General features: G+C 40.2%; 1 protein-coding gene across 2 annotated transcripts in view; it reads left to right on the top strand.

Moving 5' to 3' along the window:
- The first annotated feature begins 3,983 nt into the window (after positions 1-3,983).
- Positions 3,984-14,373, top strand: part of col13a1 (collagen, type XIII, alpha 1) — a 187,976-nt gene continuing 177,586 nt past the window's right edge. Inside the window, exons 1-2 of one of the 2 annotated variants that reach the window (XM_078160554.1) lie at positions 3,984-4,167; positions 12,325-12,360. In XM_078160554.1, the coding sequence (XP_078016680.1) occupies positions 12,340-12,360 (21 nt within the window). In that variant the 5' untranslated portion in view covers positions 3,984-4,167; positions 12,325-12,339. The remainder of the gene's footprint in view (positions 4,168-12,324; positions 12,361-14,373) is intronic. The other variant, XM_078160555.1, reaches the window with a different exon arrangement.

Here is a 14,373-nt window from a genome sequence, read left to right as displayed (position 1 = left end):
TTTTTATAAAGTCCTCAGAGGGCTATACTATTATGAACACATACAGATACAAAAAAAGTCTATAACCGCTGTGTTACTGAGCCTCATGATTGCTGCATTTCTACGCATGTCAGACTCACCTAATGCGATGGCTGGAACTGTTTCTCTGTGGCGAGGTGTCTGATGTCAGCTGGCAGTAATGATGATGCTACTCTAAGCTGGAAAACCAGCTTAGAGTATCAACAACTTGATTGAACAAATCCTCACCTTTAGTAGTGCCATGCATGGCTTGCAAAGACAGCAACTCCTCCTTCGTATCAAACTCGGCCGTTATCCCACGCACAAAAATGGCAAGCTGCGCTGTGTTTGTGATGTCTGTTGCCTCATCACAGGCCAGAGAAAAATACACAAAGTCTCTTGCAGTGTCCTTCAGTGTTTTTTCAATATCTTGTACCATATCAGTAATCCTGTCTGCAACGGTTCTTCGCGACAAACTGACACTTTGAAATAATTTCACTTTATCGGGCATGAGCAGCTCTGCGGCGGCTACAAAGCACTCCTTCACAATCTCTCCTTCGGCATGGGGTTTCAGCTTCTTGGCTATTAATTCACTCACCACAAAAATTGCGCGTGTAATATTCTCTCTGTCAGTCTGCGGTCTTGGGAAAGCTTCTTGTTGGGCACCCAAACTCTGACGAAGAGCGCTGATTTTATCCAGACGTATTGTCCTCTCAACTCGTCAAGTTTAGCATGTTTCGAGCTGTAATGGCGCTCGAGATTTGCCTTTTTCATCACTGCCAATGCCTCACCACAAAGTAGGCACACTGGCTAATTATCTATTTTAACTTTAACTTTAACTTCAACAAAGAAAAAATCATTTGTCCATTTTTCCTGGAATACGCAGCATTCGGCATCCACCTTCCTTTTTTTGACAGTCACCATGATGCATCACTTATCTATCCGTATTAATCACTCACTGCCGCCGACTGTCATCGCGCAATGACACGTAAATCACATGCTGTATTCACTGACCCTGACGTTGACTTGGACATACATAGCCGTCCGTTTTATCTCAGAAAACTAATGGCTGTCGAAATGGGGTTTTTTTTCCTGATTTTTTATTTATTCATACTATAAGTGATATAAAATGTAAAACTTTTATTGTGTTGCGGACCAGTTGAAATGGTCCTATGGGCCGTATACGACCCGGAGGCCGGAGGTTCCCCACCCCTGGTCTAATAGATGAGAAAAAGCTTTCCATTGTTTGGATGTCCATTTCACCATGAGAGGAGTAGAAGTTCATTTCCTTTTTATTTTGCAATAATTTTACCATCTTTAGTATTTATGGCAGGGATAATATTTTTGATTTTTTTTTTCTGTTTCATACTGTAAGCCAAAAGCTTTCCAAAAAGCTTTTTCGTAATATCTCTGCGTAGTACAAAGCAACACTAATTTCATATTTTTATTTATGTAATATATTTCAGAATTCTGGCTGTGGCCATGTAGTATACCGATTCTCAAGCTCTTCTCAAGGATTAATCTAATGCTGGTCAGCTCAGAAGCAACCTCCCCGGAGTGAGGTGCCTCCACATTAGTGGTGCTTGGTCTCTGTAGTTGGTGAAAGTTTTGATCGTTATGTGACAAATTAGGACTAAAATACTGACTTTTTTGAAGCCATTTTGGTTCAGTGGTTTATCCAGTTACAAAGTTAAGCATTACTGTCAACCACAACTTACTGTGAGAGAAGGGTTTTAAGTTTCGACTGAGTGCTCCTTCTCCCTGGCATCCATCAAGGGTGCATGTGCCACTGGAAGTCCTTTATTTTTCAGTTATCAATAGACATTTATATTTAATCATCAAAGTCAGTAAGCAAGAAATCAGATGATTGCTTGACATTCCTTCCATCCAGGATTACACACATGCACACACACACACACACACACACACACACTCTCTCTCTCTCTCTCTCTCTCTCTCTCTCGCTCTCTCTCTGTCTCTCGGCTCAGTTCAATTCAAAAGGCTTCATTGGCATGAACAAAAAATGTTTGTGCCAAAGCAGTTCACAAAAGAATTTAAAGCTAAAAATTACAAGTAGTGATATTTTTACATATATTACATACATTCATTCATTACATACTAGTCCATACCCGGGGATGTGTTATGTATAGAGGAATAAGAAATCAAAAACAGTATATTAGAGGAGATGCAAAATCAGAGCACTGTAAATGCACTGTATAATAAATGTTAATGTAAGACAAACAATGCACACTGTATTTAGAAACATGCTTTATGGCAAAATACGTGAAGCATAGTTTTGGCTGATGGCATGGAGGCACGTGTGTGCGCGGGCCGTGTCAAACCAATGCACACTGTATTTACAAACATGCTTTATGGCAAAATACGTGGAGCATAGTTTTGGTTGTCGGCACAGAGGCACGCGCGTGTGCGGGGCCGTGCGCGGGCACACAGGTACACACATACACATGCAACACGGAGAAAGAATGAAAGAAACAGTGCAAAGTGCACAGCGCAGTGTTTAGTTTGTAATGTTTGTAGGCTAATGTCAGTAAAGTGAAAATACGTAATGGCTGGCTCACGCACACAGACACAGACGCGCGCACACAGACGCGTGCACACAGACACAGAGGCGTGTTCGTTCAGTAAAATAATTACCTTAGTCTTCAGCAAGTGTTGGTGCTTGAAATTGCATGTCCCAAGTGGTCTCCGCGCATGCGCAGCTCGCAGTGCTAATGGTGCTCACAGTATGAATGGGTAGTGGAAACGCAAATATAAACACGAATATAAACAGTAGAAATGTGGGAAAAATGCAAAAACGGCATCGTGGCTGTCTGCACATGACCAAGATGAAAGCCTGTGTGCAAGTTCAGAGAAATAGGTCAAAGCACTGAGGAGGAAAACAGATGATGACAGAAGGAGGGACAGAGGTTTCTCCATTTAATAGTAGGATACATATTTAATATACAGGTGTCATGTACAGGTTCTAAATTATACTTCTGCTGTCCTTTTTGATATTATACAACATATATACAATAAAATACAACATATCACACTGCAGTTTTTATACAAATGAATACACTGATCTTAGTTGTCAGTGCCCCAGGTTGTGGCAGGTAGATACAGATGTAACTGCCAAAGGAGCTGTTGTCCCTTTATCCATCAGAACTGCCAGTTTCTCTAGTGGGGTTAATGTCAGGAAGTTTGGGATTTTCTTTGCTGTTTCTCCAAAATGAGAGCTTGTCACAGTGGAGTGGAGTGGTTTCCCTTACTCTCAATTCAGCAGGCTTTATTGGTATCACATTTGACATGTGTTGCCAAAGCACAATTACAATGAAATTGATAACAGATCTCATGAATAACAATCCTAGTCAATAGAGTAAAATAGATAATTAAATTAGTAATGATAATAATGACTCTTCCATGTGGAGACCTGCCAGCATTCAGCTATCATTCTCCTCAGCGAAGCATTGGTGCCTCAGTGGCTTTTTGTACAATGTCAAGAGAGTTCCTGTCTTGACTTCCATCCAATTAGCATCGCATCCTTTACCTGAGAGCTGCTTGCACAAGAAGTATTTGTTTTGCTATTGCTCAGTGAAAACAAAACACTTGACCTCTGACAATGTGCTCCTTCTTGTTCTTAGAACCTGGCTGAAAGCCATTTTATTTTTGCTCTCTGTGATTTGTTTTTGATGGACTCCACAATGCTTGTCATATCCTCATTAGCAAGCTACTCAAGTAGGGTGAGGTCAGCAAGGAGTTTTGACCAGTGATTGTTATGCAGAAACATAAAGCCTTTCAGCATGTGTTCTCCCAAAATCAATCTTTGCATGAATCTCTGTGGTGAAATGAAGAAGCTCTGTTCTTTTATGGTTAGAAAAATCTTGTGTGAAAATATGATTGACTAAATGCCTGTTGACCAGAATTGAGAGGAGCATGTTACTTTTCATTTACTGTTCTGTTTATGTGCTGCCACTGAGCTGAAAGGCCAAAATAAAATATATTCATATAAGACAGTAACCACTCTGTCTCTCCAATTAATTTTATTTTGGCCTGGTTCAGTGCAGACATGTTTTGTTATGTTGACTTTATCTGTAAAATGTATCCTGTTCCTTTTGTACCAATTTTCTCTCACCCCTTTTTCAGGGTCCTCCTGGACGAGCAGGCTTTCCGGTAACTGTCTATTTAACTTGTGTCTTTGTGTGGTATTGGCATGTGTATAGTTATCACTGCACTACTGATCTCTTGTCTGCTCTCTACTGAGTAGTTGTCTTGATTTAGATTTTCAAATGAGTTTAAATCATCACAGTGAAATTTAATCAAGCTGTAGTTTTCAGATGATGTCTCCAAGACGTTTTTTAAATCAGTGTACACATTTTCTTTTTTTTAACAACTCTGTCTCCAACAAAATACATCCATGTCCTACTAATTTCCCTTGCTAAATTTGTTTTAGAGAAGGAATTGCTGCATTGATTAAAGTGAGGCAATGTAGCTTTTGAAAGAGGACATAACACAAACTGCATATTACAAGTAAAAGGTTCAATTCATATTTTATCTGGGATGACCAAGTTTATAGTAGCTTGTAGTTACCTGCTTTAGCTACATATTGCTGTGTAAAATTATAAGTCAGATTGCCGAGCTATCTTGTATGAGTATGTTAACTTTTATGCTATAAAAGTTAACATACTCATCACTGTAACTTTCGAAGAAAGAAATGATACAACCTTATGTTACTGAACAAATGAAAAGTTCACATCATAAGCAATGCAACACATCCTTCCTGAAAGTCAATACACTCGGGGTTTTCTCTGCTGCAGCCTTCATCCAGTATGACAAGTAGCCTCTGGCGGCAAAGGCCTCAATCACACAAAGCGTTTTAGCAGCTGGAGGAGCTGCTTGTTGTAACTTTTTGTACTTGTTTTTTTAATGAGAATGAAGCTTTTTGTACTTGTTTTTAATGAGAATGAAGCTTTTTGTAATTATTTTTAATGAGAATGAAGCTTTTTGTACTTGTTTTTAATGAGAATGAAGCTGTTTGTAATTATTTTTAATGAGATTGAAGCTTTTTGTAATTGTTTTAATGAGAATGAAGTGTTTTGTAATTGTTTTTAATGAAAAATTAAGCTTTTTGTTATTGTTTTTAATGAGAAACTGGTGGTAGTGGTTGCTGGATACCCAGAGCTAAAAAAAAAACAAAAAAAAAAAAAACAGTGCAGTGCACCTCACGTTTTGCAACCTGTTAAACACTTTATGTGTGATCGGGGCCTAATGTTAGCAGATGGCTGTTTTCTGCTTGTGGTTCCAATCCACTCCCTCTCAGTCAGATTACCCTGTGACATTTTTAAACAGTACAGGGGAGGAGTGACCTGTGGTAGCTTAATTGTTTTGCAAAATTATGCAACGTTTCAAATGGCTAGTTTTTTTTCTTCAAGTTGGCAAGCATTTTGTCATTGTGCAATGCAAATGTGTTTGACAATCACATTAATATATTTGTAGCTCAAAATAATGAATGGATTTTTGACATTATATGACCAGATGTTTGATCTAAATGCATCACTGTGTTAAGCTTTGCTCTCTGTAGTTACTCCATCAAAAACTAACTTTTATAAATGTCATCAAAAAATGCAAATAATGATGAAAAAGCCCCCCCAAAAGCCAAAAACAAGTAACAAACAAAACAGTTACAGCAACAATTACATTTTATAAATACATACAACATACTGTATACATACGGGCACATATATTTGTGTATGTCCATGCATAATATGTATGTACAGTAAATAATACAAATATACAGTATGACATACATAGAAGGCATATACATACATACATAGGCTACTGTACATACACACCATTCTACACGTATAAAAATGAGATTTTAGAGAGACAGGAGGACAAAGATGGCAAAAACATCATCAATTTATACAGGGTCTGAGTCAGGCCAAGACAGGACTGCTGAGCAGAGACACATCATCCTGGGTGTGGGGAGACCCATTGTTGACCCTCACATCCCCATTACCGTGGCTGGTAATGGTAACAGCATATCATATTAGACTGGATAACCAACTGGGCAACTGCTCATGTCAAAATGTGTGTTAAATTTAATAAATTAAATTACCACATAGCAAAACTAGTGCCAGGCAATGTGACAGCATAGAACAACACACAGTAGGAAGAATGGGGGTTAATTGGAGCCCATGTAACCCATTTTTTGCCTCAGTGCTGTTAATAGGTGCTGAAATGACTGATATTTTCCAGATGTGTTCAATAAATGTTTCCTCTCTGAAGATAAGAAAAAAATGAAATCTAGACAGGATTACAATCCATGCAGAATGTGCTTACAAATTATTTTTATATAAATGATTTGTAAGGAAACAGGGTTGCACTGAAGTAGATGTGCACTTTACCATCTATAAAAGGCTCGTAATAGAACTCCAATGTGTCCATATACATTCAACATGGAATTAAAAGTAGTAAAACAGTCTAATTCTTTATTTCTATGATCACTTCTCAGTTTAGAAACCTTCCAGATTTCAGTACAGCAGTGGAACTGAGTGCTTCCAGCTTCCAAACCTTAACACTACCTATTCATACCACCATGAGCTGTTGGCTGGATTGTGCCATGGCCTCTTGGTTGTTTTTATTTATTTTTTTCTGCTACAGCTTGAATGGAATTCTTATGCACTCTTTGTGACCAAATCTGCTTCTGTTTTATCATATCTACCCCTCTTCAGTCTAACACTCTCCTCCTCTTTCCGCTGAGCTAGCAGTCTCAACATGTCAAACCCATGGTTCCTATCATATCACCAGCTGGCCATCTAGTACCTGGCCTTTGTCCCCAGTAGTCAGGTACAACCGGCAACCCCCCGATTTGGTTCTGACTAGCTCACTTGTGAAACAGGTCCATAAAACTGTGTCAAGCTGTGACTGGTTCCATGTTCTGTCCTATGTGTTTTTGCTGGAGTTCAGTAAAAACACTTTGACTGAATGGGGTTGGAAAATGTGGTGTTTGGAAAGAGAGCCTAAAGAACTGAAAATCAGGAAGCAGTGTTTTCCATAGAATGTGGTTATTTCAGAATTTGACATTAGAGGTCTTTCTAACCAAAGGAGGTAGACCCCACTGATACGTTGATTGATCACACATTGTTCCCTCCTCCCCTTACACACACACACACACACACACACACACACACAGCTGACCATAGTCACACCAGCCTCTCCTCCTCACCACCAGGACAAGTACTACTTGTGAAAAAGACTCTCCAGACCAAACACATTTGCTGTGATATAGAACTTATCAAACTTGACAACATTAACATTCTACACATTCTACAATTTTTTGCAGTCTACAGTATGTGAATGACATCATCTGGCAGGACGTGAGCAATCCAACTCCAGTGAAACAGTCTGTAGTGTTGAGTAAATTGTGAATTATTTTAATTGGTATGAGTTACAGGAATACTGCACACTATGAGCTTGGTGCACTTCCAATTTGAGAAAACCAAATTTATCATCATCCAATTTACATGACCCTTCACAAAAAAACAATAATAGAGCATATTTTATCTGACTCCATGAATGAGTTTAAAATTAATGCCCTGAAGATGCCTGAACAGCCAAAACAAACCCCTAATCAAGTTATTAAAAGCAAATACAAATAAGATATAACCCAAATGATGAAGACATTTGCAAGATTTGTATTATCAGTCTTTTTTGATTTGTAGCTAAAACATCATTTATTCTCAATTTAAGTCTGTATATTCATGGAGGAGTGTGAATACTGTCTCACAGTAATCAACAGTGGACCTGTGTCATTTTGTTTAAGCAAAGAGGGGACCTCAGTTAATCTATACAATCTATTTTTGTTGTTTTAAATTTAAAGTTAAAAAAAATAAAAAATTCTACATATGAAGCCCTCTTTGTTCAGTTGCCCAGTGTAGAATTTGTGTTGTATTTGTGAGTCATATTAAAATAGATTAGTTTTTCTCTTCAAGATACATTCTTACAATGCAAGTTTTTTCCACATAATGTGTACTGTCCAGAGAAATTATTGTATACACAATCTGCATTATACTACAGGGTCCCCTCTTGTACTGTTAAGGTCAACATTTACATACAGTTATGCATGAGGAAGAACAGAAGAGCAAATTAGCACAGCAAATTATATTTATCAAAAAAATAATAGATCATATTTTATCTGAGTTAATGACTGAGCTTAAAATGAGTGCCTGAACAGCAAAAAAAAGTATAATTTAACACACGTTTCAAACCCTATCTTAGATTGGCAAATGTTTTTTTTTTATCTCTATCACAGTTAAATGTGTAAATATTGAAGTTAATTATCCCTTTTTGAAAGAAACAAAAGAAAGTCTTTACAGTAAACGAGCATTCATTTGGTGAAAGAATGGGTAGAGACAGTTAAAAATGTAACGTATGGAGGTCCCCTCTTGATATAGACATCACTCAAGAATACAAGTCCCCTCCTGGCAATTTCTTTAAAAAATTAAAAAGCACATTTGCAGTAATAATGTGTGTGTGTGTGTGTGTGTGTGTGTGTGTGTGTGTGTGTGTGCGCGCGCGCGCGTGTGGGTGTGCGTGCGCGCGTGTGTATAAAATAAAGAAAGAGCAGAAACACGTTCAGCACATACAACAAGAGGAACAGAGCAGAAGCGATCCGGTTTCTGTCCGTGGAATGTGGTGCAACACATGAACTGAATGAGGTTTTACAAAACACTCAATTCATCTCAGAGCTATAAAACCTACTTTAGTGAAGGTTGTATTTTGTGGTCACAGCAAATAATCATGTGAGGCACTTTGTAAAGCCCCCAGCTCTGGATTAAAACCATTTTTGGTGGTGCCAGATTCTCCCCATGGCCTTGGTTTAAATCAGGACCTTGGACAGGGCTTCAAAGAGCCCAGCTGGAGCCTGATAGTATTTAAAGGCTTTAAAAAAATACACCACATACTAATGACAGAGACAGAAGCACATCCGATGCATCGGGACTGCAGACAGTTGAACCTACTCTGTCCAGGCTCAGTCTACACAAACGAGATGACAAGTGGTAAAAGTTTAACAGACACTTTGGGCTCTAGTTTCCCGGCGCAGCGCAGGGTGGCGCAGGGTGGCGAACCCCGCGCAGAGCTAGTTTCGAGCAGCGCAACCCGAGGCCCGCTCAGTTTGGTAGTTTGGCAGACCGAGGTGCGCTGAGATGAGTGGGGCGGCGCAGCAGGGGGAGGTGCCGACAAATCCAGCTTGGCGCAGTGATAGTTTCGTGCCAAAAGGCTTCACCGAAGGTGCGCTAAAAGCTTGCCAGCTGAAACCAGGTCTACTGTCAGCACAGGCAGAGCACAGCCGGTGTAAACCGAAGTTTGGCTGACCGGCGGACAGTGCGCACACGTCACCAAAACCTCACAGGCAGGTTTCCAGAATATCAGGCATATTAACGATGCAATAAATAGCCAAAAAACACTATTCAATGCAACTATCTGCAATCAGCACATAAATGTATCTCTATATCGACTGTCCCGTCACATCTGATGTCAGATCGAAGGGGATTGGCACCGTTTGGCACGCGTAATGGAAACCCAACCTGATTTGATTAACACAGCTGCTCTCAGCCAACCACAAACAGCCACAGCATCAGATAGGGAGTATATATTCAGCATCTGTCATCTTAGAAAAGTCAAAAGAAAAGAAACAGAGTGAGACAGCGAGAGAGAAAGAGAGAGCGCACGCGCGCACGAGAGAAACGCAACATTGATTTACAATTGTGGTGACCTCCTCCCGGGCTACCTTTGCATCATCAGCCCGTGGAGGTCTGCTCGCAGTTCCGTATATTCGGACACTGCGAGCTTGGACCTCCCGGACCAAAACATCAGTTTCCTCCTGGGAGAAGTTTGGCCGTCTGACGCAGCTGCTCTCTTCTGCCATGGCGAATTGAGTAAACTCTTATTATGCCTTTGCGCATTTAAGGGCGAGGAGAGGGGCTCATTTGATTGGTGTGATGTGGGTAAAACCCACTCCACGCCTTCTCTCCTCCCTCTTTCCGACTTGCGCAGGTAGGAGGGAAGGAGGTGGGAAAGAGGAGTAGCTGCGCCAGGCGCACGGTGTGCCAAACTTGCAAAATCCGCCTGGCCACACCCAGTTGGCGAAGCGCAGGTGCCTCGCCCGGTCTGCGAAACTAGAGCCCTATATCTTTATTAACACTGATGCTTAGTATGTGAAATCTCCTGTCTCCTGGGCAACTCCACCTTTAGTTTGGCATAAATCCATGTTTTGTTTTGGTTTTTTTTGCATAAGAAGAAGATTGACAGTTTACATTTTATTAAAACATCGACACAAAGCACTCACAGGACAGTCATTGCACTTTGTTTGGCTGTTAATGGGTTATTGCGAAATTCTTCCTTATCTATTAGAAAAAAAATCCTGATCCTGATCAAATTTGCATGATGACGTGAGCTAAACTTTCTGTTTCACATCAGTTTGGGGACACACACTTTCAGCGGGCAGGAGTGCTCACCTTGAAAGACAAACTCCTTCAGCCAATCAGTGTAACAAAACACCAGGGAACATCTTCACCACCAACTGAGTCAGTTGATAAATCAAGCTTTTGCCAAAATCCAGTGGAAAAAACAACGAAAACATACTTTCCTCTGAGAAAGTCAGTGAGTCTATGCCCCTGTCGTTCTTGGGAGCTGGGCATCTACTCCTTCTCCTTCTCCTTCTCCTCCTCCTCCTCCACCTCCTTCTCCTCCTTCCAAGGGAAAAATAAATAAATAAACCCTGCAAATTCTTGCAAAATGAAGCCCCAGTGTTCAGGTAAAAAAAAAGACAACATTTTGTTGTTTGGGTAGATGAAGTGTGTCTGATGTCAGAATTGTATTTTAAGAACTGAATTTATGACAGCATTTTGAATTCTGCTATCATGTAGCTATCAGCTTGTACCAAATGATCTACTGGAACCTTTGGAATTTTCACAGTAATAATGGGCCACTAACAAAATACAATGTTTATTATAGATCTATGACTGGAAAACCTTGGCACACAGTGCTGAGCTGCACCTCTCAATCTTTCAGTTCCCACATTTCATATGGTGTATACCACTTCTATATGGCATCTACTGTTGCTCAGATGACAACAGTCAGCAGTAGGACCTCCCCTAGAAACTTGTTAGCAGGACATTTTGTCAGGAAAGACACATTACTGTTTAGTAAGGTTCTCGGGGCCATGTTTCTAGGAGCCATTTACACTGGATATGACACTGAGTGATGGGATGTCCGTCTGAGCAGAGACAGACAATGGACTTTTCGCTCCTGGATTCCTTTCACTGAGCTGATATTTATGATAATATTGATCTTCAAAGAAATCTTGAAAATTAAATATATATATATATATATATATATATATATATATATATATATCTCAAAAATCTCATTGTGTAAGTATTTTGTCAAAATACCAATAGTCAATGCTACAGTATTGTCGCAATATCAATATTTTGTATTGTAAGTATTTTGTTCAAAAATTTTGTGATAATTGATTTTTCTTTTCCCCAGCTCTACCTTACAGTGGAGAAAATGCAAGGCAGAGCTGTATAAGCTGTCCTGCTTGCTACTTTCTGCGCACCACTGCCCCTTTGCATGCGGCTGGTGCCTTTTTTATTTATTTATTTATTTTTTGTCCCTGCCACTTAGACAATGAGTCCACCAATAAGATACCCTCATCATCATGTTTCTGGTTATCTGTGGTGTGAAAGGAGAAGCAGGACAGTCAAGTGTTGAAGAGTAAAAATTTTTGTATTGGCCACCAACCACTTGCTTCAAATAACATTAGGAACATTTGATGCTCACTTTGCACCAGTATTCCAAATATCTTTATATATTTATTAGGATTCTTAGGTTGGGTATAACTGCATCAAGTTTTTTTTTTTTTTTGAAATGCTTGTCTCCAGTCTCAACATTGGGCATGGCATGTTTACCTCACTAAGCACTCTCAACACAAATGAGTCTAGAACTTAAAAGGATACCATGGCATTAGGACTGTTACAAACCCAACACTTTCCCAGTGGTAGCACCTATTAGGTTCAATGACTAATTCAACTCATGTTAATGATGTGTAGCAGCAGCTGACCTGATCATGTGTAGATGGAATTTGATTTAATTTGGATTCCATTTAGTTGAATAGATAGAGTTTAGACTCATGTTGTGCCTTGAAAATGACAAAGAGCCTCTGAGTGTAAATGTCAAGGTATCCTTTTAAGAGTTTACTTGAGTCTTCAGTCTAACCTTCTTATTGACCCTTGTTCCTTCTGAATTTGCATTGGTCAATAGGGTGACAGAGGAAGTATGGGAATTCCTGGGAGAATGGTGAGTGACTTGGGCTTGTTGATTTACATTTATTATGACATGGCCGATGACAAATCAACATATCAGTTATTTTACACCTGATCTCCCCACATCAGCAGTTTCACTTCTTTTGGCTGATCAGAGCTCCTTTAGGTGCAGGTGGGGGTGTACAAAAGCTCTGTTTCTAACAAACACTTACCAAGCACTTAACAAAAAGTACACAGCACTCACTCTATTTCCTCATTACTGGTGATACAGAAGGAAGTCTGAACCTTGTTTATCACCCACAAAGCAAGGTTGCACGCTGTCATTATCTGAACAAAATAAAACAGGCTGCAGTGAGTCTCTCGATGAGATATTTCAAAATAGCAGGTTTGTGCATTTAGTTCTTCTAAAGCAAGTTCAGGGGTTTAGTGTTGCTGGAGCTCACAGGAGCAACACTCCATGACGCTTTTTTTTTTTTTCCGAGTGAGGATTGGGTTCCTGGTCAAAATTAATATATATACACCGTATTTTTCCAAATAGTAGCCCGGGCGTTTATTTCACAAAATCGATTTTGACCCCAGGTGTTTAAAAGAACCAGGCGGCTATTTGCTCAAGGCTTTTTTTTTTTTTTTCCACCGACCTGCACCAGGCCGTTATTTGGTTACAGTTCCTGTCCAGTATGTTTTTTAGTGCAAAAATACTGTATAAGGTAGGGGTGAGTTTGTGTACAAAAATCTCTAAACGTTTAGAGTGGGTAATTTTTTTTCGTGTACACGGGTTTCACCACTGGGTGGTGCTATTGCATTATACCAGTAAAGCCCCAGTTATCCGAATACCAACCGAACGGGCCATTTAACCAACAGTTACAGGCCGCCACACCGAAATATCGCCATTCCGATGGTCCACCATCCCAAATTCTGAGTCCTGACATTAAGCTATGGCGAGCCTGTAGAAGCTGTATTCCCCATGCATGTCAGCGATTTTCAGTAATTCAGGCTGACATTACCTGTTTTTCAGTGAACTCTTCTGGTAATTCTATTAAAAGGCATGGCATATAGGTCCACAGTAACTTCCATCCACGGTGAGAGAACATGGAATTGTGTGCGCTTTTACATACGCGGGTCAAGGCAATCACGGATATTTGATGTGGGAAAGATGTAGCCAGATGTATTACCTGCTTTAGATACGTGGCTGTCTGTCCGTCCGTCCGTCCGTAGAACGAGTCATGTGCACCACTTCACCACCGACCCGTGCGTAAAAGCGCAAACGGTCCCTCAAGGAGGGACAGCCATGAGGCAATGAATGAGGAAATAATCACCCGGGCGTTTAATCGGACCGGTGTTTAATACGCAAAATGGGGTCAAACCCCTGGCGGCTATTAGGTGCCTGGCGGCTATTAGGTGCCTGGCGGCTATTTGCCACCGGGCGACTATTTGGAAATATACGGTGAAGATCCACTCATTAGTAGAAGTGTATGTTATATAAAACCTAATGGAATGGACAAAGTTGTTACATTGAAATTTAAGGTGTGCTGATGGATTCACGTTGTCAACTCATGCATACAAGTTAACGTTCCACCTTAAGCAGTCAGCCTAGTGAATGAAGTTATTTTTTTCTCCGACTACAGCTGACTACAAATCATCCTTTTATTTTCTAGTTACAGTCTACTAATAAAACTCTTCAGGGTACAAACAGTAGTTACATGAGCTTCAAAACCAGCCACAACCCTGACCAAGAGTAACAGTCCGCTGTTGACTAATTAATGGACTGCAGTGTTCACAGCTCCACCTTTTAGTACAAGATCTGTGTGCTAGGTACCCCAACAGAGGGGTGACCAAAAATGTGATGGTACGGAACAATTCTATTGGTACCATCCACAACTTTTCACAGTGGAAATGGGTGGGACAAATGACACTTGTACCATCCTAGTTCCAGGAATCCTGTGATCCAATGTGCACCCCAATTTTTTGCCCATCTTCAACCTAAGTGGAGGTCTTAATCAATGGAAATAACCAGAAGCGCCTGTGGTGATGTTTGGGGCCTTTAAGT

The sequence above is a fragment of the Epinephelus lanceolatus genome, chromosome 17, assembly GCF_041903045.1.
Source record: "Epinephelus lanceolatus isolate andai-2023 chromosome 17, ASM4190304v1, whole genome shotgun sequence".
In the NCBI taxonomy this organism is placed as follows: domain Eukaryota; kingdom Metazoa; phylum Chordata; class Actinopteri; order Perciformes; family Serranidae; genus Epinephelus; species Epinephelus lanceolatus.
The sequence above is the reverse complement of the archived record's forward strand: the minus strand, read 5'-3'. Positions and strand labels throughout refer to the sequence as shown.